Source organism: Leiobunum rupestre, chromosome 7 (assembly GCF_980474605.1).
Source record: "Leiobunum rupestre chromosome 7, qqLeiRupe1.1.hap1, whole genome shotgun sequence".
Lineage (NCBI taxonomy): Eukaryota > Metazoa > Arthropoda > Arachnida > Opiliones > Sclerosomatidae > Leiobunum > Leiobunum rupestre.
In genome coordinates, this window is record NC_143390.1 from 28889702 (window position 1) to 28914689 (window position 24988).

At 38.5% G+C, this 24988-nt stretch overlaps 5 protein-coding genes across 6 annotated transcripts; 2 read left to right on the forward strand and 3 right to left on the reverse strand.

The window, feature by feature from the left end:
- The first annotated feature begins 2231 nt into the window (after positions 1-2231).
- Positions 2232-6437, forward strand: LOC149935882 (ornithine decarboxylase-like). Its single transcript, XM_090181254.1, has 10 exons — positions 2232-2299; positions 2497-2592; positions 2757-2853; positions 2922-2998; positions 3060-3232; positions 3295-3432; positions 3502-3818; positions 3885-3982; positions 5677-5921; positions 5982-6437. Exons 1-10 carry the CDS (start codon positions 2264-2266, stop codon positions 6013-6015), a joined length of 1311 nt encoding a protein of 436 aa, XP_090037380.1. The 5' UTR covers positions 2232-2263; the 3' UTR covers positions 6016-6437.
- A 214-nt stretch (positions 6438-6651) lies between these two features.
- On the forward strand, positions 6652-14721 carry LOC149935883 (proteasome assembly chaperone 4-like). Of its 2 annotated transcripts, none has more exons than XM_090181589.1 (2): positions 6652-7185; positions 12914-14721. In XM_090181589.1, the coding sequence occupies exon 1, from the start codon at positions 6791-6793 to the stop codon at positions 7181-7183; it is 393 nt and encodes a 130-aa protein (XP_090037715.1). In that variant the 5' UTR covers positions 6652-6790; the 3' UTR covers positions 7184-7185; positions 12914-14721. The 2 variants fall into 2 exon arrangements, with proteins under 2 accessions (XP_090037715.1, XP_090037714.1); XM_090181588.1 differs by lacking the exon at positions 12914-14721 and adding an exon at positions 7244-7321.
- On the reverse strand, positions 7271-8330 carry LOC149935884 (U20-hexatoxin-Hi1a-like). Its single transcript, XM_090181587.1, has 4 exons — positions 8182-8330; positions 8067-8112; positions 7741-7986; positions 7271-7526 (listed from the first exon to the last, which is right to left on the reverse strand). Exons 1-4 carry the CDS (start codon positions 8200-8202, stop codon positions 7378-7380), a joined length of 462 nt encoding a protein of 153 aa, XP_090037713.1. The 5' UTR covers positions 8203-8330; the 3' UTR covers positions 7271-7377.
- Positions 11717-12743, reverse strand: LOC149935885 (uncharacterized). Its single transcript, XM_090154405.1, has 5 exons — positions 12706-12743; positions 12600-12641; positions 12501-12521; positions 12288-12350; positions 11717-12087 (listed from the first exon to the last, which is right to left on the reverse strand). Exons 4-5 carry the CDS (start codon positions 12330-12332, stop codon positions 11827-11829), a joined length of 306 nt encoding a protein of 101 aa, XP_090010531.1. The 5' UTR covers positions 12333-12350; positions 12501-12521; positions 12600-12641; positions 12706-12743; the 3' UTR covers positions 11717-11826.
- LOC149935886 (uncharacterized) lies at positions 13747-17509 on the reverse strand. The gene is made up of 6 exons (XM_090181586.1): positions 17403-17509; positions 17291-17335; positions 17187-17228; positions 15887-15929; positions 15764-15826; positions 13747-14705 (listed from the first exon to the last, which is right to left on the reverse strand). Exons 1-6 carry the CDS (start codon positions 17498-17500, stop codon positions 13794-13796), a joined length of 1203 nt encoding a protein of 400 aa, XP_090037712.1. The 5' UTR covers positions 17501-17509; the 3' UTR covers positions 13747-13793.
- Between the last annotated feature and the right edge of the window lie 7479 nt (positions 17510-24988).

Consider the following 24988-nt stretch of genomic DNA (forward strand, 5'->3'; position numbering starts at 1 on the left):
CACGAAATTCGAATATGACAATAGTGCGTAAGCGGGTTGTGGGGTCCCACTAATGCAACCCAAATCGTAGTTCAGAAATGATCAGTGCCAACTTAAAATATAATATTCAACCAAGTTGCTCTTCATTTAAAAAAAAAGTATGTAGATTTTAGGGTGAAAATCGCCAAATCTCACAAATTTTAACAATCCCTGTGAGGGCATGATATTTCCAATCGATTGACGTATCATGTGTCTTTGTACCACTAACGGCGGACATAGTACGTGAAACTAATTCACACAAATCCCTTAGAATTGTGTGTAATAAAGTCACATTTTATTAGCGCTTTAGGAAAACTTTTTCAAACGCCAATACTTCATGATTCGCTTTGGATTGGATTCTGGACACAGTTTTATAACTTTAAATTTTACTTTGTTGTACATTGTACCTTTTTGAAACAAAGACTACTGGAACAATTGCATAAATGTTTAACTTTTTTTAGATATCCATGGGAAATAATTAAAATTAAATTCTTATTAAAGAGATACACGCGTGGATGTTATAAAATAATTAACAATAAATAAAGGTGATATATTTGTTGTTAATTGTTTAGGTATGCAAGGAAGGTCCTAAAGCAAACCTATTCAGAGCTGTATAGCCTGATAGGGCCAGTGGGATGACGTTTTAGTGAAGAACTATTTTATTGAAATATATAAAAAACGAAAAGAAACGTTTTTAAATTTGCCAATGCAAACGTAAGTAAATGACTTTAATTTAGGAATATTCTTAGTTGTAGCTTCCGGAAACAATCGTTATCATATATTTTTAGCTATTTTGGCAGTAAAATTTTTCGAAAGCAAGGGATCCCATAAAAACTTGTAGAGGTTAACGGTAATAGTTAGTGTAGGGATCTGTTGGCTCGCGTGACATAAAGGGCTTTCCACCACCCTCCTACGCATTGTAACCCGGCCACCTGTTTAAAGGCATTATAAGTCGCTAGATGCCTTGGAGGAATAAAACAAGTGTACAGGAGTTGCGGAGAGCTGCGAAATCGGTTTAGTCAGTGACCATGAACCAGACGACGCGAAAACAATGCTATAAAATGAGAATAGTTGCAAAATTCCGTATGCAGTTGGCGCTAGTCGCGTTTGAACCCCTCCGTCTCGCGCGGGTTCACGGTCACTGACTTAACCGATTTCGCAGCTCACCACAACTCCTGTATACTTGTTTTATTCCTTCAACATTAGCCTAGTTGATTATTTATTTATTCTCTACGCCTTGGTCCTTTGGACGGCGGTTCTCCGCCTTTTGGGGCCATTGGTTCTATTACAGCTCCTAGGCTAATTCTTTTTGCATTAATTAAGGCAAATATACAAGATTATTACGTCCTAAAATCAAACAGGTCTACCATTTGGTTGGCGAGATATAACGCGTGAAAAATAAAAAAACGACTTGACAGTGTAGCACATTTGGCTAACTTATCCGTTTATTACATTTTAGATACTAGCTAATAATATTAAGTTATTATTAAAATTATTTAATGCTAAATGCTGTGTAAAATAATGTATTTTTTATTATGTAGCTAGTGGCATCTATGCCTGTTTGATGTTGAGTAGATACGTACAACATGGCCCTGGTTTTTCCGACAGTCGTGCCCGTCAATTCATCTATTCAATTGGCTAATTCATATATTATAGTTTTTGACTCCCCCTTGCATGCTCATCACTGGCCGATTTGCACTAGCCAAAGCCGAAATTACTTACTTACCCTATTTTCTAATGCTAACACGCGTATCGTTTCATTTTGAATCTTTTTTTTTCATTTTGTTTCACTAATTTTTACGTTACGTGCTACCTTAGCGATATATTGAGAATAAAGATTTTCCAAGGTGATATTATGTCACGTATTTCGTAAACTCTTGACAGTCACGGTGTATTTTCTTACTAATTTTTTGACATTTGTGAACGAGGGTAAAATGCAATTTTCCATATGTTGTTATTGTTACTACTTCCTAATTTATGGTTGTGTTGATTTAACGAGAACATGTAGCGATGGGCTTAAAAAATATATAATTACTTTCAAGGTGAGCGTACAGTTCAAACAATAGACACGATTGTGTAACGTAATTCCAATTCGCTTTTATGTCAGTCGTGTTTCGGAATTATTTTACTCGAGTGTGATTTTTATTCGGTTCTAACTCCAAAATTATATAAAAAGGAGATAATTAGGTAATTGTGTTTTAGTATAATTGTCAAGAGTTTCGACAGAAACAGTTAGAAGTTTAAAATGGCGGGGAATTCCTTCTTGGAGAAGACTGAAATGGTATTTGCAATGCCTTGTTAGGTTAATTGGATGAATACGAGGCGACTATCCTGGTAGATTAATTTTAAAAGCGAGAAAACAAAGTTTTCACAGCAAATGAGCTTTCCTCTATTTGAAATTTCTACCAGGATTATTGGCGATGATCCCGAAAGTGGTCATATTTTAATGTAGCTACGAATGAACGCTAATTTCTGTAGGAAATTCAAAGGGAAAAATGGTTCTCCGAGATATCAACAGCCAGTTCAGCTTTCGAAGTAGAAGACTTAATCGTAAAGCAGCTTGAAGAAAATCCAGTAAGTGGAGAATAGGTATTTGGAAATATATGGACAGTACAGAAAACGCGTCGTCGAGGATACTTAACCTTATGCGTGCTTGGTCTAAACGTACACGCTTTTTTGCACAGTTTAATCTAAATAGTAAATAATATTAGCGTATTAAATCTTCAAGTTTTATTTAGGATTGGGACGAACCCTTCTTTGTGGGATTTTTAGATTTAATCTTAGAGAAATTTCAAATATGGCGAAAGGAGCTACCATCCGTGGAGATATTTTACGGTGAAATTCAATAAGATTTTAAAGGCTTTGATATGTTTATGTTTATAATTGCGTCCCTTTCATTTCAGCCGTCAAAGCGAACGACGACCCAATGCTGTTGAAACTACTCGTAGCTCTGGGGGTCTCGTTCGATTGCTCAAGCAAGGTAGTCTCATTTTGGAATTACTGATTTATCTAATTCTGATTTACCTTAAAACATTGGCTAGTGCGAGATAATGGCCATTTCGAAATTGGGTGTCCCCTCCAGCAAGATCATGTTCTCGAACCCTTACAAACTGCCAAGCCATCTGTCTTACGCAGTTTCTCTGGGAATCAGCTGGATGGTTATAGACTCCATGGACGAACTTTGCAAAATAAATTCCTTGTGCCCCACCGCGAAGTAGCGTATTCTCTCCCTGATACAAAGATCTTTGAGAATATTAATAATGTTTAATACTTTAGCTTGGTCATCCGACTAAACCCCCGCAAAGAGACAACGGCGTACCCAGCAATGAGCGTTAAATTTGGTTGTAATTACGCGGAAGCGAAACACCTCTTACAAGAAGCCAAAAAGAAAGATATGAATGTGTCCGGTATTAGGTGAGCGTTACTTTTTGCGGTATTTGTTTTTGTAGAAATGATTAAGCAAACACAGAGTTTGTGCATTAGTTTCTACGTCGGACATTGCACGGATAGTCCGGTGCCTTACGTCGACGCCATTGAGTTGGCCAAAGAAATTGTGTTACAAGCGAAAAATATTGGACACAGCGTTCACTTATTGGATATCGGAGGAGGGTTTCAAGGGCCTAAAGACAAGGAAGACTTGTTCACCGAAGTAGCGGCTGCCATCCGAGAATCTTTGGACGATTGTTTCCCACCCGAAATGGGCTTTCGGGTAATTGGGGAACCGGGTCAATTTATGGGAATTCAAGCCTTCGACGTTTACGCTAAAGTCCTCGGTGTCAGACTTAGACAATCTGAAAACGGTAAGTATCCTCGAAGTTTTGAGCTTTATTTTTGACCAATTGTGAAATTTGGGCATTGGCGTTTAGGTGAATTATGTCAATACGTCATGTTGAGTGCTGGACATTTTAGCTGTCTCAATCACTTAACCTTTAAGTATAACCGAACAAATATATCTGTATTAAAGGTGTGTGTATTTCAATTCTATTTTTTTCATGGTCATTGGCCGAGCGAGCGAAGAGCTCCCAAGTGAGTCCTATACTATAATGGAAATCACTTTGTGTTTTAGTGAGCTATAGTGTTTTCCATTTGACTACGCGAGATTCACTCCGAATCTGTCGCTAATGTAATTGATCTAAAACCGACCAAGGGAGAAATGGAACGTGTTTCTAATAGCGTTTGCCATTTGACTGCTCTCGAGCGCTCTAGATCGCTCTGATCAACATTTTATGTTCCATTTGCGTGCTCGGATCTGCTCCAATCAAGTTTCGCGTGTTACATTTCCCTCTCTCTCGTGCTCCGAGATCGCCCAAAAACCGATCTGCCGATTTCGACAGATCAAAGGATCGAGATCGGAGCAAATTTTTGTGTGTTTCTTTTAGACTTTTTGGTAAAATGGCAGACCAAGACGCAAAAATGCAAATTACTATCAGACGAAAAACCACAAAGCGCGGGAATATGCTAATGGGATGTTCCATTTGTGGTTTTGGGAGAGATCTATGAAGTCAGAGACAGATTCGGAGCGAATCTCGAGCAGTCAAATGGAAAACGCTATAAGATTCGAGGGCTTTTTCCCGAGGGGTCGGTCATTTGGGAAAATCCCGTACAAAATTTGGAAAAAAATCCACAAATCCAAAATCCAAGAATTTTGCTCCCATAGACTTTGTATGACATATCCACAATAAAAAATCCTGGATTTTAAAAAAATCCAAAATCCCGTACACAAAACAGGCACATGTCCGACCCCTCGCTTTTTCCCCAGCTGAAAAGGAACACCGAAAAATAAATTGCTCCTAGCGAACCGAATGCGATGGAACACCAAAAAAAAACTTGCTCGAATAGCGATCTTGATCCGTTGATCTGTCAATCGATTTCAAGCGATCTCAGAGCTCTCGAGAGCATTTCTTGGAACACACGAAAATTGTGCGGAACATATCCGAGCACGCAAATGGAACATAAAATGAAGATCAGGGTGATCAAAAAGCACCCGAGAACAGTCAAATAAAAACCGCTATTAGTTATCTAATAGTTGGTGCCCTTTATTTTACATTATCGCATAGTTCGAAATCGTAATTTTTACCAGATTTGTCTGAAATGTATTGTGAAAGTTCGTAAAAACCCACAGATGCGAGCTTGGGGGTTTTGGTTGAAATCCAAGGCCATCTTGGAAAATGGTAATTGGTTATTCCAAAAGTGTGGCAATGGACGCGTTTCTGAAATGAACTTTACTCGCGAACTTCGCGACGCGAAGTAAAAGTTGGGAGGGGAGGAAAGAGGTAACATTGGCGAGATAATGAAAAGTATCGCCTGATGAGAGCTTTGAAAACTAAGGAAGCCCTGGAGAAGGCTAGCACGCTTATTGATTTTTGCCACTCAACGGAAACGCTACCGCCATCTATCTAAATACAAAATACGAAATAACAAACCAAAAATTGTTTGCATTGTTCTATGCGCTCTAGCCTCTATCTCGACAGAATCACCCAATAAATCTATAACAAGCACAACTTTGGTAACTCTAATATTCAATAACTGCGGTCATTTTTAGCCGATTTGATTTAAATTCCACCGCATCCAAGAATAGGGGAAAACACTGAGATTCGCTCGGCCCAATATTTGTATAGAAAATTCAACTACAGTTTAATCGATTCTGTTGCGTTATAGCCCTTCGATGAAACCGATCAAAGTAATTACTACGCTAAAATCCAAAGTAACTACTATGTTAAAAGCGTCTTCTGGGGCCCCACCTGTGATCCCATGGACATTTTGCTTTCCTTAAACTTTCATCCTTTGAAACGTGGCATGTGGTTGAAGTTTACCAATTTGGGAGCTTATACTAAAACCTTGATGACCAACTACAACGGATTTCCTACGGCACCTACTAAATATTTTGTCGGACCAAACACAAAGTACGCTTCGATCTTTTAATATCTTACCTTATTTTGTAATTATTTTTTCTCTTACATTAGGGAAATTATAGTGTCATATTTTAAACATCTGTGATTAGTGAGATTTTTTAAATGAAAAATGTTACGAATAATAAAATTAAATACATATCTTACCATGTCTTATAACCAACCAAAAGGTCGGGGGCCCAGGGAAACCTGTCTGGCAAACCCCGTGTACGGTACGCCACTGTTTTTCACCGTGTTTAGGGCCTAAAGCACGGATAGTGTCTAAACACTGCCTTCTCTAATAGCGTTTTCCATTGGCCTGGTCCGAGCGATGGCGGACTGCTCGTAATTTTTTTTCGTTTTCCATTGGGTATAAAAAACCTGCTCCGAGGGCGAGTTACGTCCTCCATTGGCGGAATCACTTGCTCGGTCGGAGTAGTCCTTACGTCATCGTAAAATCCCGAGCGGTCTCCGCGCGATCCCAATGTGCAAAGTACAAAAAATTCAACATCAAACCCCTTTCTCGCAAAATGGTCAAAATATGATATTTACCTAAAAAATTTACTGTTTGTATCTTTAAATGAAGTTTAAATAAACTTTTATATTTTAGAAAATTTTGGAATTTATGTTAATTTTAGTTCTAAATAGATCATTTAGTGAGACCATAAGTACTTATAGTGAGGCGAATTAGGAACAATATTTCTAAAATTTGAATTTACCGCTCTTTTTCGCCTGGAGAAAGAGACATCTAGGGTCTGTTAGGAAATCGATGCTTCCACGACCATTAATTTTATACCGACAGGCCTAGTATTTTAGAGAATAGAGAAAGGTTAGTGCCTAGTTTTCACCTCCTTGTTTTGGACTTTTCGGTGTTGAGCGCGAAAATGTCAGCAGAAATTACGGAATTTTCTTCCAGTAAAAATCTTTCAAACCATGAATTTTCAGATAGTATTCGTAATTCCACAGTGAAATTTTCCGTTTTAAAGCTAGTGAACAGTTTTTATTTATGGATAGGTGATAAAGTAGTCATGAATAATCTAGCAGTTGGCATGGTAACTTTAACCTCGAGTTCAAGACCGAGGCCCGAGGTATCAACCTCAAATTTACTTGGTGACCCCTCTGACATGTTGTCAGCTTCCTTGGCAGAGAAGCTGAGTAGGAAAACTGGGAAGCAAGTATTTGTCAGCTGTAACCTCTCATGCAGTGACAATTCCTTGGTGGAGCTAATCTTCATTCGGGTAGTTAAAGAAATGAAGGAGCACCCTGAATATTTCTAACGGTATTGGAATTTTTCACCAATGTTATATCACGAGTTACCCTTTGTTTGTATGTTCTAGTGCCACTACAGCAAAGAAGTAAAAGCATTGTGAAACCAAAAGTTTTATTTTCAGAATGAATGTTACAAATGTAATGGGTACTGATTTAAGTAAAGGGTACGGCTTAAAGCATTTTCCAAATATTGATGGACCATTTAGCAGTTAAGCAAGCCTCTAACTTTTTCAGAGGTTTGTTTACCATTTTCATCTACGCACCAACACATACCAATTGAGCCGTGACATTGTTTCTTTTGATAAGTACCATTTTCTTCGCATTGAGGGATGAATGCTCCAATGGGTGGGCCTAGTAATAAAAAAGAAATGAACTTAATTGAAAGCTATAGTATGGTCAGAGTACCAAAATTATTTTTGTGATTAAAATTTAATATACTCCTAGCAATTTGCACTCAATTATTCTATCTATTAAATTTAAATTAACCTTAAAATTGAATTAAACTTAATCATTGCGAGACGTTTTTAGACTCAAAATAAAAATTCCAATTAAAAATAAATCTTACGGCCATTTGACTCTGCTTGGGCATCAGACACTTTACGGGTACATTCGCAAGATCCAATATCAGTTCGCTTATCCGTCAAGGGTTTACCATCGTGAGTAACACACTGGCAATATTGGGTACCTGCTTGGCATTGGCGCGCTGCAAAGTTTCCGAATTCATCACATTCGGGTGTGCTTCTTCCAAGGAGAGGGCCATTTGAATTTGCCTTTTGGCGCGCTTGATGGCAAGGACTTCCCAGGATGAGTTCTTAGGAAAATTATGACCCGGAAATATTAAGTTACTTTTGAATACAATTTATTCCATCTAAAATTTTTAAGGAAAATTACTTTTATGGGGACCCTGGGCGTAAACAATGGAAATGCATATGGCAGCCTTTAAAAAAAAATATTTATGTTGATAGAAATTTTTTGATGCTAATATGAATATTGAAAAATAACTTACAAGAATCAAAAGTGATTTCATTTTGTATAATTCTTAGGTGGTTATAAAATTGCGAGGGATAGAAATTGTTGACTATTCCGTGCAGATTACAAATCTGATTGTTAAATCTCGGTTGACTCGTACCCCTTTTTATACCATGAAGTGATGCGATGTTTTTCTGGTTCCGTAAGATGGTTGAGCCGTTGATGTTTGCCTACCCCCCCCCCCCCCCTGTCATATCTTTACATCCTTTATAAAAGGATGCTATTATAGGTTTGAAGGCCAGCTGATAGCTCTGTCAAAGGCAGAAAGAGGTTAAAGTCAGTAGCGTATAATATTGACATGAAATATAGTATTGAGATTCGTCACCATTCCTATGACCTTGAGATGGTGTGGTCTACGAAATACCTTTTTTTTATAATTTCTCTTTCTTGCGCAATTCTATTAATCAATAGATGAGGGGGGGGGGGGGTAGGATAAAAGTTTTGTAAATTATAGCTTAGATTATTAGGGCTGAGTGCGGCAAAGCCAAGTTTACAAAGTGCTATGTAATTATGAAATATAGTAATTTCCTATTTTTTAAAAGAAAAGCTGTATACTTTTAATTATAAATATAATCATGAATATTCAGGAAAAAATTTGCATAGTTCCAAAATTTAAATTTGATATCTTTGGGGCTATTCCTACATAATGCAAATAACTAATTACTTTATTTTATAAATATGATTTTAAAAGACGAGATACTTCATGACTGGTTAAAAATATTTAATTACATACATTTAAATGTACATAATTAAATGTTTTTAGTATCTCGTCTTTTAAAATCATATTATTTATAAAATATTATTGTCAACCATGACTTCAACAAAATGTAAAGTGAAGAACTAATTACTTTATAAATTAAGCCGCTAATTTATTGGTTCAGCTCTAGAAAACTTACGTTAAAAAAGTATTTATTTGCGACTGTAACTTAAAATAAATAATTTAGATTCCAGTAAAAAGTTAGTGTATTTTTGTAACATTTAGGGTTTACTGGATTAAACCAGGTTGATTATTTTTTAATTGGGGATTTGTATATTTCATTAAAAAATATATTAATATTGTTTTTTTTTATCCAATTCTATGATTAACAGATAATAAAAACTTAATATTTTCAAAAAAAAAGGGATTTATTTTAATCTACGCGCAGAATTTTTGTATTTTTTAATCAAATACAATTTTTGGTTTTTGGGGATGGGTATACAGTTATACATCATTTACAGAAGCAACGTTTTTTCAACCCTGGTAACATTTAAGATAACTTTATGAAGAACCCCTTTTTCCAGGACCTAATAATTATAGCATTATGACTGTATTATTATAAATCCAACTCTATGGGGGGAAAAGAACAAAAGCCCTGTTAACGATAATAGCAGGGATTTATTTAAAAAGTAAGAATACGTCATTATGTTTAGTGTTCAGGGAAATGAAAATTCCATTTCATCGCCAGGAAACCTTAATTTTGATATTATTGTTTTGGCATATATTTTTTTTTCAATATAGTAAAACGTGCGTATGAATAACGATCGTTAATTGAAACTACGTGAACACCGCGACCTGACTAATTTTTCTAAATTCAGCTGTGTTTGAGGAAATAAACCCTCAATCAAATGCCAAAGATTTGGGCTTAAAATGGGTTGTTCAAACACGGTGTTAATTTTCAATAGACTCGCAAAACAGAAAGCTCTCGATTTCTCCGTATCCTGAAAAGCGTAAATCCTTTTGTCAAATTCCTACAAATTGAAAATACACAAAAGTTAGCTGGCAAAATGCACTTTTTTATTTAGGCGTAAGAATCCTTGTAAAATTACGAGTAGTTTACATTGCGTGACGTATGTATACATTGTTAAAACAGCACCATCCCGCTGTGTATTTTTTAAATTGATCCATGGCCTTGTTTTGAATAAATTATCGTAGGACTATAGTAGGGTACAAGTTAAATTTTCAGTTCAGGGTTGTCTATATCTTTTTTTTCTTAAAAAATATACAAAGTAATTTTGAAAGTAATTTGTTTTAGTTTTTTCCCCCTTTGTTTAACTGACCACAAAATTATTTATTTTTGAACATCAAGATTGATGAAAAATAAAACTTTTGACTCAAAATAGATAATTGACGGATTTTGGAATGACGTTTTAGCGCGCGACACTACAGGTACATGTCTTGGGCACATAGCCTTCTTTGCGTGCTTTTTTGACCATAACATGTAGATGTATTTTCACACACAAAATGAATTTTAAAAGCCGTCAATAAGAAGTAATTTACCATATTACTGACAATATTAGTCGTAATTAGTTTAGTCGTGTTTATTAAGTCTTAATTATTGACCAATTAGGACTAGACTGAAGCTTAACCTCTCTAATAACACGTGTGGAACGAACTTGAAGAGCCGTCCTATTTTATTTTAAATGTGAAATTTATTTCGCGTAAGCAATGAAATGAACAGAATGAAATCGACCATCCCACGTTTTAATTTTAATTTTCTTTTTACAAGTTTTAATGAACGAGTTTAATCTCTTAACTGAAAACGCGTACGCGACTAGCAATCCCGTGTATTGAGTTGAATACTCATCCTACTATAGAGTGGGAAAAGTCGCTGGTGTAAAGAAAGATTTTCTGTCGTTGGCGATTCTGTAAATCGGAACGGCAAACAATGAAATAAGCTCTTTTTATTCCGTGTAATTATTCTTTCATTGCCTCCTCCGAATGACAAGCGCCCTTTAAAAACTAAAACCCGTTTATTTTTTTTGTTGCAAATTCGCTTAGAACCCCATTCTCATTGGACGTCACTAAATTTCTTCTCCGCTTCGGAGAATCGAATTTTTTTGCCTCGAAAGACAACTTGTCACTGTCACTTTTTATTCCTAGCTAAGTATTTATTTATACTTAAGGAGAATGGCTTTGTTGAAACGGTTTTTAGTGTGGCTCCCCAGTGCCTCCGAAATTACCGGGCTCCCAATCCCCCGTCACGCTCGAAGAGTAAGCTCCTCCCCCTGGACAAAATTAACTTCGCGTGGTACCTCATTGGTTCCCTAAAACTAACGTTTTCGGACGCGACTGAAGCGCACGTGGGTGACGTTTTTCCTTCCCCCCTCTCTCTTCCCGTTGTCCAATTCGATCATGATGGCCGAGGCCTGTCTAAACATAGTTATTATCCCTCAGAATAAATAAATAAATTCTTGGCTATAAGTATACCTTAAAGTTTGACCGTGAACCCTTCTATTTCCGAACATATCGAAATTGAACTGTCCTACCAAGCCTATGTTTATCCTTAGCCGTGAGTTTTCTCTATAATTTAAATTACGCACGCAATAATGAAAAATTAGTATTACAAAATTATATTTTGAAGTTATTAAAGCTTTTTTTTGTTCGTGAAAGTTCAATTTTATTTTATTTCGTTGAAAAACTGTACGAACGTTCTTGGAATTATCCCAATATTTTAAATTATATGCGCAATAAAAAAACAATTTCAAACAAGCATTACAAAATTTTATTTTAAAATTATACAATTGATCTTGAAAGTGACTCGTATCACCGCTCCTAATAATTTGCTATTCAATTTTATTGTATTTATTCGCCGAATGTTCTGGGAATGGATGACGGGACGATAATTAGGAACTAAACTAAGATCTAGAATTCATCGTTGTCGTCCTTGTAGTCCAGATCCAAGTTAACGTGAACGCTCTTGACAATTTGCACGGCTTCCAGGGCGCTGGATTCCGACCCTCCTTCTGCACCAGCACTCTTGGTGCTAGCCACTAGTCCCGGACTGCTTAGACCTTCTTTGTCGTCGTTGGCCACATTGACAATGTTCTCTTGAGGGACGTCCCTTTTCCTCTTTCCGACACTGGGCACGCCTCCGCCCGAAAAAGCGGGTACTTGTTGGACTTGCTATTTTGGGTTTAAATACGATGGTTAAATCAAGAATGCATTTGTTTATGGTTAGGGATCATGACTATGCTGAGACGATACGCGGGCACCATGGTCTATTTTCCCCTCCTGCACGAGGGGGATTTCAGGAGAAACTCTAAAAATCGACTCAACATGATCATTAATAAATACATTCTTGGTTAAATTAAGTAAGATCTCACCCCGAAACAACCGTTAATTACGCAAAGAGCTTGAGTGGCTGTCATGTTTGTTGTAAGGGCGGTCTAAAAATGTCAAAGGTATTATGTTGCCTTTTTGGGTACCAAAAAATAGGCCAATCTTTAAAATAAATTCCTTTGCAAATATACGTGTATTTAGTTACTTTGTGTCGTTCGTGTTCCAGATAATGTGTTTAATATGAAAATAATACTTACAGAACCCGTGCATCCTAATAACTGTAAAAGACAATAGGAAGTTTAACAAAACGTTAATTTGTAAAAAAAATGATATTTTGAGAGCGTGAAATGGAATACCGTTGATGGGAATGCAAAGTAGTCACACAAAACACATTGACTCTGAAATTGGAGGAGTTCCGTGACGTATATTTTGTTACTAAATATTTACATTTTGTAAACTTACTAAAATTTGCTGCGTGTTTGGAGACGTGTAGCAGAATCTCGTTACCTTGAAATAAGAATAAAACAAACATTATCCTCAAAACTAAGTGATCGTTTTACCAAAAACTATGAAAGACTTGGGCCTAAAGTGGTGCCTTTGGTATTAGCCTAGCTGATTATAATTAAACTGTCTCTCTCAGGAATTAATCAATTTTCGCCTCTCCGTATAGATTGTGGCTTACGTATCGCCTGCTGAAGGAGAAGCCGTGAGGTGGGACGACCAGAACCAAAGCGACCACTACACCGACCATTAATCCAGTCGACAACGAAAAGACCCGTCGCTCGTGATGTCCACAGCCGGTCGCTGTCGACCCTGAAGACTGCATAACTGACACAATTATGTTGTTTTCTTTATCACCAAAAGATCTCAACGAATTTCGACTTTTTTTTTGGAACAAAATTTTTCCCGAGTGGAACAGTCTCAACTGTTGGTCAACGCGTCCAAGAAGTAAATAAAGCGGTCAGCTAACCCGCATTAGGTTTATATAGCAGTAGGCCAAAACCCAAATTTAACTCCCTTTCGAAACGTTACCTCCTCCCATTTTTTGCGTGTTAATCTTTTTATGGTATTATTTTCGTGTATTGTTGCGTTTTGAAGAGCAAAGAATGGCTTTTACGATTTTATTTAAAGGTTTACTAGTGTGTGAGTGTGAGTGTCCCCCTCCTTTGTACAACGTACTATATTTGTGTTTAGGAAATCGAAAATGGAATACCGGTATTACGGGACGCGTATTTTATAGGAAACACTCATTATGAAGATATTTATGTATTGTCCACAATTTTAATACCCGGGTTTTTATTCATTGTATGGACATGATAAAAACAGCGATTTCAGGCTTGTTGAGACTCAAAAAAGATGGGGAAAAGTCCCGTTAAAAATGCAGCCCTTTGTGGTCAGTGCCGTATTAGGATGGCCCCCAAACACTTTGCGTGCTGCTGCTACATTATTCATTATAATATTTTAAAGTATTTCGAAATAAATTATTCAAATGCACTTTTTATTTGTAAACGTAACTTTAATTATTAAAATTTACATCTAAACGGTGTTTGTTATCGAAATACAAAGGGGAATGTATAATCGATTATTAGTTCGGTATGAACAGTCTTGTAAGCTAAAATTTCTACTTTGTTCGATTTGATAATTTCTTTGACTATCTTCGGTTGTTTGTTCAGGGATTTTGAGAAGGCGTTTTGCACGGCCAAGTTTATTCTTCGCGCGTGAGCTTTGTATTGTTCCAGCACCATCTTCTCGACGCTATTTTGAAAGAGTCCATTGTACCACTCTGTCGATCGTTTCCCGCGAATGGCGTACTGTTGACCCCGAGGTTGTACCATTTGGTATTGAACTTGAACCGGTTGCCTTCGTCGGACAGTATAAGTTATCGGAGCTGGACTTAATTTTTGCCCGTTGTACTGAGTCGGTTTGCAATTGACGCACACCGGTGTGGACGATTGCCTTTGCGGAGAAGCTCTTTGGACTTGAGCCGGTTGAATACGCCGGACAGAATAGGTGATCGGAGCTGGACTTAACTTCTGACCGGTATACTGCTCCGGTTTACAATTCACGCACACGGGTTTATTCGAAGCTACTTGGACCGGTTTACAGTTGACGCACACCGGTGGGGACGGTTGTATTTGCGTTGGGGCGCTTTGGACTGGACCAGTGTCCCCTTTCTGTTGAGGCGCCGTCCCTTGGACTTGATCAGTGTTCCCGTTTTGTTGAGGTGCCGACCCTTGGACTTGACCAGTGTTCCCGTTTGGTTGAGGTGCCGTCCCTTGATCGCTATTGGCGCTATAGTGTAGAGGTCCGTTCTGAGTTTGAACAGGAGCTGAATCACTCCGAGTTTGCGGTAAAGTCTGACCCCTCTGAATCGCCTGACCGCCGCTGTATTGAAGTGGACCAACCGGATTGGACTCTCCTTGATTAGGCATCACGCTCGGATAACGTTGTATCGGAATTTGCTACAAGGGCGAAATTAAAACAAGAGTCGTTTATTGTAATTAATAATAAAAAAATTGCTTCTTTGATAGCAAATAACAAATCTTCTGTTTTCCGAGGCCTTTTCATTGTCTCTACGATTATTCTCTTAATCTATAAAATTCATATTCTAAGTTAACTTCCTTTTTAAAATCGTGGGATTCTAGTTTTTCCGAAGTCGTTTCCTTTGGATGGGTTTATGTTTTCCTAATCTTAACAATTTTTAAACACGCGTTTTGGTTAATAGGCCTAAATTTATTTCGTAAGCATACGTAATTACGTATAGAATCAATTCGTGTTAATAAATATTAACGACTATATCGGTTGTCGCTAATTGCATTGGTATATTTCGTCATAAATGATTATTTGTAATCACCCGCTAATTGCGAAACTATTCTTGTACTGACCCATTTTAATTAATCGACTCGATTCTGCGCGTTAAATAATGTAACAGATTACGACCACTACCTATGTCGGAATTAGGACTATAGTCTATTCAAAGATCACGCGATCTCTATTGGTGACTCAATCAAAAATATTCCTTATTGAGTCACCTCGCGTCAATCAAACGACACCGGGGCAAAATGAGTACCACCGAATGTGACTTATTATTAGAATTACAAACCTCCGAAATTTTGTTTTCAATGGAATACCGCCCGCGCGTTTTTCGCGAATTCCCCAAATTATTTTCCGTGTAATATCGTCATTAAGGGATGCAAATTTATATTGAATATCGCTATAAATCAAAATCACTTTATCATACAACGTATCCTGGAAAAGCTCCTCTTTGATATTTATAAATAAACCGCGAATACAAATGACTGCCATTCAGCTGTCGTATTTCGTCACTTGAAAAGCGAACGCACTTTCAAAGTTATCGTTGTGAAATACCCGGATAAATGTTCCATTTTTTTTTGGACAATAATGACGTTAAGTACCGTCATACTAGCGTCTGGCTGATATTTCATTTATACGTTGGCCCCCTACCTACCCTCAGCGCCATCTTTGTTCGAATTGAATAATGAACGTGGTAGGAACTTACCATAGTACAGCTTTCAATGAGACACAACGCTTGTTCGAAGGAGATATTGCTCTGCAGAGAGGACTGCAAAATACCGTAATTTGAATTACAATGTCTGAACCTTACTTTACTCGAGATACTTACAATTCCAGTGCACCCTTGAACCTGCCAATTGAAAGTAACGTTACTATTTTGTTACGTTGATACGTTAGACAGGTTGCTCAAACAAATTTGTTAAGAATTCAGTGTTCGTACGGGGTGGAAACATATCGTATCGTAGTATTATTTTTGCCAAAATTATTTGTTGAGGCGATTTTCAAGACTGAATAAATAATAATCAGCTAGGCTAATACCCTAGGCCCAAATCAGATAGCGACTTTTATTGTCTTTAATTCAGATGACTGGGTTGCAACGCGTGGGAGGGTGGTGGAAAGTCTTTCAACAGCTCTCTACACTAACTATTACCGGTAACCTCACCAAGTTTTTATGGAAAGGGGAGACCGAAGAACTCGAAGGAAAACCACTTTAACCAGTGTAGATAGAACTTGCAAACGAAGAAGGACCTGTTCTGAGTTTTCACCCCGAGCCACAAGCTGGGATCGAATCCGGCTCCTCTTGCTGCGTAGTTTTAAGTAACTCTTAAATTAACAACTAAAACCATTGTTACTTGAGTAACTATGGATACCAAAATTAGGGATACTGACTTCCGGTAATGTATATGACTTAAATCTGGTCTATTGAAACATTGCTAACTCATAAGTACATCAGGTAAAAAAAAAACTTTCAAAGGTCGAGATAATCAGCGGCAGCACCAGGAATTTTGGATTAGTAGGTCAAGTAATTGGGGCCCATTAGAAAGATTTTGGGGTATCTTTTAATTTCCTAAAGCAGAGAAACTCTGGTGCTTCATCATCAAAATTTTAATTTGTGTTCTCTACGTAAAAAGTTTCAATATAATTTAAAGGCATTTAAGTGTTAACCATAAAGCTTTTATAATTTTAAAATTTTAAGCGCGTCTTGGTAAGGTAAGGGCCCTACTTTAAAATTTCAAGGTATGCCACTACTGAATGAAAATTTAACGCCTCTTGTAAAATCCACCCTTACGAAAATGGCGGATCAAATATGATTCCATAATTAGCAGAAAAAAATTCGAGTTTGATCGAAAATTATAATCTAAAATATTTGATATTTGATCCAATTGCAATGTATGAAATTTAACTTTATTCAAATTTGATCAAAATTATTTGATCCAAACAGAAAGTCGAACCGGATGCGTCTTGATTCCAGTTTGATCCAAATTTGAATCTTGGATCAAGTCATTTTCATAAGGGTAGTTTCTATTCCTCTTTTACATTTTCTTCGACGAAACTCGGGGAGCTCCGTACAAACACTACTTGAAGCCAGCCAATTGATATGTCTACCTAGATATCGTAGTATATATTACCGTATTTGAAAATTGTTCTCTATTGCAGTCCACGCATTGACTCTATTAATGGATAAATTTTCATTATAACCTTTAATTAATTGTCGCGTCTAGCTAAGGCTTACCCGAAATAGGCTGGGGTCCCTAGTGTTAATACACAACTGAATACGCTATGTACGATAGTCGAGTCAATTTAATTGAACAGTATCTTGATTTATAATGATTTGCGTTACTTACGTTAGAGTCGACATATCTCGGTGAGCTACCCTTGTTTTTGAGCAAAGTAGTGAGGTAAAGCCCAGCCACAAGGGGCAAATAGGAGCTAAGCCGGCCATATCCGAAAGTCATGTTTTAAAATGCTATAAAAAATCTGAAATATAACCTCTATTTAGCACGGTTACGTCAATAATTTTATACCCTTAAAACCCGCGAGAATTGAAACTGTCATAACATTTTTTCCCTGTCAAATTTCTAAATCCTCTTCGTATCTCACCGCGCAAACGATTTTTTTTTAATATCTATTAAATATTTTTTTATTTCCAAATATGCCGAGATCCTCCGGATGCAGAATCCGGAAGTTCGAGTGCCCCGGGAACGATATTATTCGTCGACAAATGAAAGTGATCCTCATTTTGTAGATGAATTTAGGCCATCGACATTTTAATATTTCTGTTTTCATTTTCACGTGTTCCTTCCCCCCCCCCTCTTTCAAATTTTACGCCTTATTTTTTCTACTTTGGCTTTCGAAGTCATTATGACCAGTTGTTCAAACAAACAATCCTAAAGCCTAGTTGCCCGCCTTCGCGTCAGTAAACAATAACGTTAATTTTCGTAATTTACCGCGTTTTGAAACTTTAGATTTTAGTAGTAATTGTTCGTCGAGAGATAGCGGCGACGTTAGGGATTCCCCATAGACGGATAGCTTCGTTATATGAAAAATATGAAAAATAAAATTAAAAATAAAGATATGGTAATGATCCTGGTGTAACTTCCCGCCTAGTATCTCATTTGGATGTTATGCTAGTTTTGATTGTGTTTTAATGTAAATTTGTTCAAAGTTGGCATTTGTGTATTTAGGTCGATTTTAATCGTTTCGTGCTCTACGAGACTTTTAATAGTTCCCTTCGAAGAGGGTGTTTTGGCTGGGACATATTCAGGGGCGTGTTTTTGTGTCGCACGGAGTATAAAATGTCTTATTTTAATATCTAATGAACTAATAACATTTTATTTGTAATAAAAAACGCGCTTTTGTATAAGCATAATTATAGCCTAGTGTCGCCGATATTTTCACTGGTGCCGAACGGCCACCGCCGGGTTATTTACTTTTCGACACGCCGCCATGTCGGGTTGAAAAAATTGTGTAGTGTGAAACCCGCTTGTCACTCTCGCCCGGCCCTTAACGGGTTGCGGTTTGCAATAACTGGTGGCTTTACCGGGGAGTCTGGGTCCGGGTCTTGTAACCCATAAGAGTTGTGGCACACTGGGAGATGTTAGCCGTGATCAAATGGTCCTCTCTCCACCTCCGACTTCGGTCAGGTAGGAGCTGGAAACTGGGTTTCGGCTCGGGCTAACGGAGAAGGTCCAGGCATCCGTGCCGCTCCGGAGAAACTGGTAGCCTGCTGTGACTCTGTTTCTCGGCTTTTTTTAGCCACACCGGGCTACGTGGGTTGCAGTGTGCCCGTCATTCCCATTTAGGAGCCTTTTCTGGAGGGCTAGGCTCTCTACCTACGTAGGTAGGGTGTCGGCTAAACATGCTAGAGCATCCACTCTCTATCCCCCAGCTGTGCGCGAAGTGGAAGCACCTGGTCGCCCCATTGCTGTGTCTTTTGGCAGGATGAGTGGCTTGTGTAGAAGGTGCGACTGTCAGCGGTAAGGTTCTCTTGCTGCCCATGGCTGTTTTGTCACCTCTACGGGCTGTGGACTAGGGTCGACTCTCTTAAATCCTGATTGCAAAGCCTCCTCGTGGCGAGAGTCGGGCAACGTATGGCTAATAACCTGCGGCTGATTTGCACAGATATCACTGTCCCTATCCGGATTGTCCTTAATGGGGTCACTGGTGTCGTTTGCGGCTGCCGGGGCTGAGTTCTGGGTTTGCGCGTCAGGTCGCATCGGCCCCTTTGCCAGCCGGGGGTGACGGGTGTCGTACCGTGATTGCTGGGCTCGGTTTTTGGGTTCGTGCGATGCTTCGCTCCATACCTGTCATTTGATAACCTTATCGGGGATGGTATTTGCAGTGGAAGAATAAGGTCACTCTAGTCCTCAGCTGTGCGAGGGTGGGTTCTCGGGCAGACCCATCGTGTTGCCTTTTGTTGGGCAATGATCAGGGCGTGAGCCAGTTATTATAACTGGCTCACTGGCCGAACGCTTGTTTCGCAACGTGCATTTTTGTCCCGGCCTGACTGGTTAGTCTTGTAAGCCGCCGTAGTGCCTAGCGGAACGGCGGGGTACAAATACATAATCATATGTGGACTAGGGTCCCTATCTAGTGGTGTGATGGGGTCACTGGAGCCTGTGAGGGGCTCCATACCCGGCTCTCAAGGTCGTTGTGATCGGGGCGCTGGGTCACTGGAACCTCATGGGTGTTCCATACTCGTAATTCTGTAAACTACTAAGGAGGGTTGAAGTTGTTGCAGTGGAAGAAAAAGTCACTCTAGTCCTCAGTTAGGTGAGCGATGGTCTCGGGCAGCCCACGGTGTCGCCTACTGCTGGGCAATGATGAGGGCGTTTGTTTGCTATATGTGAGCCAGTCATACGTGGTTTCGCAAGCGCACTTTCTGTCCAGGCCTGTTTATTCTCGTAGGCCGCCGTAGTGCTAAGCGAAACAGCAGGGTACAAATACATAGATTTATGTGGACTAGGGTCGCCGTTTAGAATCGAAGGAAGTTAGGAACCGGAACCGAACGGAAAATCCCGGTTCGGTTTTTTTCCGGTTCCATTTAGAACCGAAAGAACCGAATACTTTTCTAAAGTATTTGTATCACATGCGTTATTGTGTCCCATACTATTGATCCATGACGCGGAAATAAAGGGAAACAAAAGTGGGATAGGGAAATGGCTTAATCAGCTGGGAACGAGTTTACTGACACTAAACTATAGACAATTATATCTATTGGTTTAATCGGAGGGAAAACCGTTTATTGTTGAAATTAATCAATTTCATTTTGTCAAACGTTTTATTTTTATTTCGTCGCGTGTTCTACGTTATTTCCAAATATGTGGAAATGGAGAAATAAGCAAAAATTGCTGCGCGAGTTAGATTTACTTTTAGATTTAGACATTCTGCTCGGTTCCGAGAATAAGTTCCCATAATTTATCAAGTACAAGTTCAGGAACAACAGAAGAAAGAAGTTTGATGTAGCTTACAGTTTATTTGTCCCCTAATTCTATTTCGGTTGTCGGTTCTCGGTTCGGTTCGGTCCTTACTACTTTTCGGTTCGGTTGCGGTTCCAAATTGTCTTTATCGGTAGGGTTCGGCAGCCCTACTGTGGACGCTGGTGTAGGGCATTCTGATGAGGAGTTCCGGTATATACATTTTCTGACCACATGTCACTCTCGCCCAACGCTGACTTGAAATTACACTTATTGGTATTGTGTTCAGTGGCGTAGCGTGGGAGGGGCAAAGGGGGCCATGGCCCCGGGCGGCCAGTGGCCTGGAAAATTGAAACGAACGCGGCCGGCCGAGATCGTGTATCAGAAAAATTATAAAAAATTATTAAAGGTCTACAATGTTCATGTTGAGATTAACAAATCTGAGTTTCTTGGCAATCGAACAAGAGGTACCAATTACTATTGACCATTTCATTAAAGAGTTCGCGTTGCTAAAAACACGCAAAATAAAATTTTAATTTTTAAATGACTTGAATCCTTTTGCAATCAACAGAGCAACAAAGTATCACAGATTTTTCACCGATTTTTTGCTTAGTTGCGAAAATAAAGGGGGGCGGCAAATTTTGGGTTTGCCCCGGGTGAAAGAAATACACGCTACGCCACTGAATTTGTGTTATTTATATTATTTCTAGTACGAGGTATAATTCTTGGCTTTCCCACGTCCAGGGGCGGATTGGCCACAATATTGTACAATATAGTACGAAATGTATGGTTGTGTGAACAATGTTTAATGTCAATCGTGTGCCCTATCATGTTTACGCCACTGAACCATGTTCATAAGATATATTGAACTCGTTGCCAACCATAGAACACTTGTACATGTCTACGTTCTTAAAAACTGTGTACCAGGCATACTAGTCTTTAAGCTCTCTGTCCCCTAAACAAACATATATTAGTAAGTTAAAAATAGGCGCAACTTCCTGCAGAAATAGTAACATCCATTTCAGAGAGAAACTCTGGTTTTCCTTTTAAAATTAAAGGTTATGATTTTTATTTTAATCACGGGGCATTAGATAATAATTTAAATAATAATAATAATAATAATAATAATAATAATTAAAAACGTTTTTTACCTTGATATGATTAAGGTTAGTCCATTCCCGCTAAATTCGTAGAAGTGAAGTTCAAGAATGAGCTAACTCTTCATTTTAACAAGTGCCATTCTTGGAACTGCGAAAATGCTATTTATCCATCTTTGATTTATTCTTTTTGCGTCGTCCTTGACATTAGTCGGAAATATACGATACGCGCGTATCATTATTATATTCCATATTTCTGTTAAATTGAAACGCGCGAATCGGTTGGTGTGTGTACTTAAGCTGTAGCCGACGTGTTCAAATATTAAAATTCGAGAATTAGGCCTCGTTCTCATTAGTATCTTCGAGTCTTTCATTAGTAACACAGTTTATTATAAACTGGTAGTTGACGTCATTTTCCCGGACTTAGAACACGGGCGCGGGTACGCTTGTAAATATCAACATTAGGAATTCCACTAATTTAAACTATATTTACACAAACTCTACCAGATTGCCTACCCGTCTAAAGTTTTCTTAATCTCTCCTACTTGGAAAATGACAATGCTAGTGTGAACAAGTCCTTTTTCGGTTAATTTGAAGGTTTGTGGTCGATTCTCCGAATTACGAATACGATACAAAACACTTTATTCCCAGAAAATAACATATATTTGTTCTTTTTTCCTAATAGCGATAATATTTATATTTAATCACTAATAACATTGCCAATCGCCGACCTTCATTTTGGTTCTGTAGAGACTGCCAATGGTATAAGTCTATAATAATGTTCCATAAGTTTGTCACTTTGGGGAATATTTTACTGAGAGCTAGTAACGGAGTGACGTCATAACAAGGAGAATATATCCCCCTAGAGAGGCGATGTCAAAGGCTACGTGTGACGCGTTATTAATCGGACGCAAAACTGCGACGAAGCCCGTAATACAGTCTATCTTGTGAAACTTGTGCATGTGAAGAATAGGAAGTGTCACACTTATGTAAAAATATTATCCACTTATGTCAATGGACATGGTCGACTTTATCTAATTAAGAGTAAATTATAAATTTAAACAATAAATGGTACGCCACCGAATACCACTATTTCGGAGCTAGTCCTAAGGTCATCATTGACCAAGTTTCAAAACACATTCTTCCTGTGGCTGATTTGGTTCGTAGTAATAATAAAGTAGTCGTGTTTTCCCTGCCTTTGAATATTGCTCGTTCTTTTGGATTTAGAGACTGATCAATTTGTAAAAATCTCTGTTCGTGTACGCCACTAAATAAATACTTTACGCTTACTGCATTAATGCTTCTGGAAAAATGCAGGGTCCCGTACCAGGGCTCTCTCGCTCAAGCTGAAAGGGATTATGAGGAAAGAAGCCCCAGCAGGATAAATAACAATCTTTATCATTTATAATTAAGTTTGTTAATAAATAAGCTTTAAATACAAAAAAGAAACACGCCAATGAAAACCAACATTAATACGAGATGTGTATTTTTTCTCTTAAAACGCCAATTTTGACATTCGTTCAGAACATTAACTAATTTATTCTTATCGCCAATCAAACTATCATTTATAAAAATTAAGCCTTAAATGCATTACTTCTAGGTGAATGGACGTTCCAAAATCAAGCTTACTTAACACCAGAAAAGAAATGGCAAAATATTATGAGTTCAAATTCTCCCGACGATAAAGCAGCTGCTGCTGTGAAGAGTATGGAAGCTGGAAATTATTTTGAAAGTGGATGGCTAGGAACTATATTTACCACAAAACTGAATGTTTTGGTGGCTTTACGTGAAGAAGTACGCGATCACAAACACTCTCGGAAAGAGATCATCAATCTAATCAGCCTAATTGACGAAGATGTTGTTCTTGGTTACTATTCCGGCCCTTACTGAGTCAGAGTGTGCAATAACTGGTGGCTTTACCCAGGCCCCTCTTTCCCACTGGGCACTCTGGGCACGTGCCCAGGGCCCCGCGATCGATAGGGGCCCCCAAGTTCCTGCCAGATCATCAAACGATAACCGATATTTATTACCGAAGAACATATTTATTTCGAAAAAATCAAACGAGAATGACTGACTACAATACCTACTTGCTTATTAGCTTTTTTCAATCAACATAGATTTATAAGCACTAACCTGTGAGGCTGTGAATGCTAAAAGAGTTACTTTTGTGGATTATATTATATTATCTATTCATTTAATGTGACTGTAAAGAAATAAAAATAAATCTAGAACTTTGTTTATCTACTTTCTTTGTCTATAGAGACTTGGCACTCCGTAGCTTTGGCCATGGCCCCCATTGTGGTCATATTTTTCTCCCCACGATAAAAACTATTGAAAAAAAACTGTGACGTAGCACTGCCAAGTCCCTATTCTAACAAAATAGTGCTCTGTCAAGGTCATAGGGGCCCCATTATCCTAATGTGCCCAGGGCCTCCAATAGGTTAAAGACGGCCCTGGCTTTACCGGGAAGTCGGGGTCCGGCTCTTGTAACCCAAAAGGGTGGTGGCGCACTGGGAGATGTTAGCTCTGATCAAATGGTCCCATCTCCACCTCCGACTTCGGTCAGGTATGGGCTGGAAACTGAAATTCGGCTCAGGCTAACGGAGAGGGTTCAGGCAAACTAGCCGCCTCGGAGGATTGGGTAGCCTGCTGTGGGGCGCGGGTCTCCGTATGAGGCGCAGTGGTCCTGTTTCCCGCCCTTTTGGAGCACACCGGGATCTCCGGTGCCAGCTGTGCCGGGTTATGTGGACCACTGTGTGCCCGTCGTTCCCCTTTAGGAGCTCTTTCTGAAGGGTGTGGCTCTCTACCTACGTAGGTAGGGTGTCGTCTGGAGTTGCTATAGCATCCACTCTCATATCACAGCTGTGTGCGAAGTCGAGGGTGAGACCATCAGTAGTAGGGTACTACTACCCATTCTTGATTTGTCACCTATCCGGGCTTGTGAACGCTGGCGTATAGCATTATGATGAGACCACCGGTGTAGTAGGCTTATGATTCACTTGGAGCACCGGTATATAAATTTCTGACCCAATGGTTACTATTCCCGTCTAATGTTTGGCATAATTGATAATTATAATGGCATATTTAATTTAAAAAAATGATATTTACTCTGATCTGATCTTTTATAAGAGGTTTAGCCTTTCGTCATCGCAGATCCAAATAGCATCACCTTAAGCCTTTGTCTAAAGTTTGTAGCCACGTTATTCTAAATAATGTTATTCTAGAAACGCGAAGAAGGGGTCAGCTTGTACTGACCTTGCTTACAAGTGGAATGATATGGTGAAAAAGAAAATTCATCTCAAAAGTTCGTAAAAATACCTTTCTTTAACTACAAAAAAACATAATTCCTTCATTAAAAATTACAGCATATTACAAGCACAAAAGCCTGCCCGCAAAATTTATAAACTCAATATTACC

Bases quoted from the DNA above. Each gene is read 5' to 3' on its own strand.
- LOC149935882 (XM_090181254.1), top strand. From the start codon at position 2,264: ATGGCGGGGAATTCCTTCTTGGAGAAGACTGAAATG. The intron at 2,854-2,921 runs GTGAAATTCAAT...CTTTCATTTCAG, and splicing joins ATCCGTGGAGATATTTTACG to CCGTCAAAGCGAACGACGAC. The intron at 5,922-5,981 runs GTACGCTTCGAT...CTCTTACATTAG, and splicing joins TTTGTCGGACCAAACACAAA to GGAAATTATAGTGTCATATT.
- LOC149935883 (XM_090181589.1), top strand. From the start codon at position 6,791: ATGTCAGCAGAAATTACGGAATTTTCTTCCAGTAAAAATCTTTCAAAC.
- LOC149935884 (XM_090181587.1), bottom strand. From the start codon at position 8,202: ATGAAATCACTTTTGATTCTT. The intron at 8,113-8,181 runs GTAAGTTATTTT...TTTTTTTTAAAG, and splicing joins TGAAATCACTTTTGATTCTT to GCTGCCATATGCATTTCCAT. The intron at 7,527-7,740 runs GTAAGATTTATT...TTTTATTACTAG, and splicing joins CCAAGCAGAGTCAAATGGCC to GCCCACCCATTGGAGCATTC.
- LOC149935885 (XM_090154405.1), bottom strand. From the start codon at position 12,332: ATGACAGCCACTCAAGCTCTTTGCGTAATTAACGGTTGTTTCGGG. The intron at 12,088-12,287 runs GTGAGATCTTAC...AACCCAAAATAG, and splicing joins TAATTAACGGTTGTTTCGGG to CAAGTCCAACAAGTACCCGC.
- LOC149935886 (XM_090181586.1), bottom strand. From the start codon at position 17,500: ATGGCCGGCTTAGCTCCTATTTGCCCCTTGTGGCTGGGCTTTACCTCA. The intron at 17,229-17,290 runs GTAAGCCTTAGC...ATCCATTAATAG, and splicing joins GGGACCCCAGCCTATTTCGG to AGTCAATGCGTGGACTGCAA. The intron at 14,706-15,763 runs GTAAGTTCCTAC...TCGCCCTTGTAG, and splicing joins TCATTGAAAGCTGTACTATG to CAAATTCCGATACAACGTTA.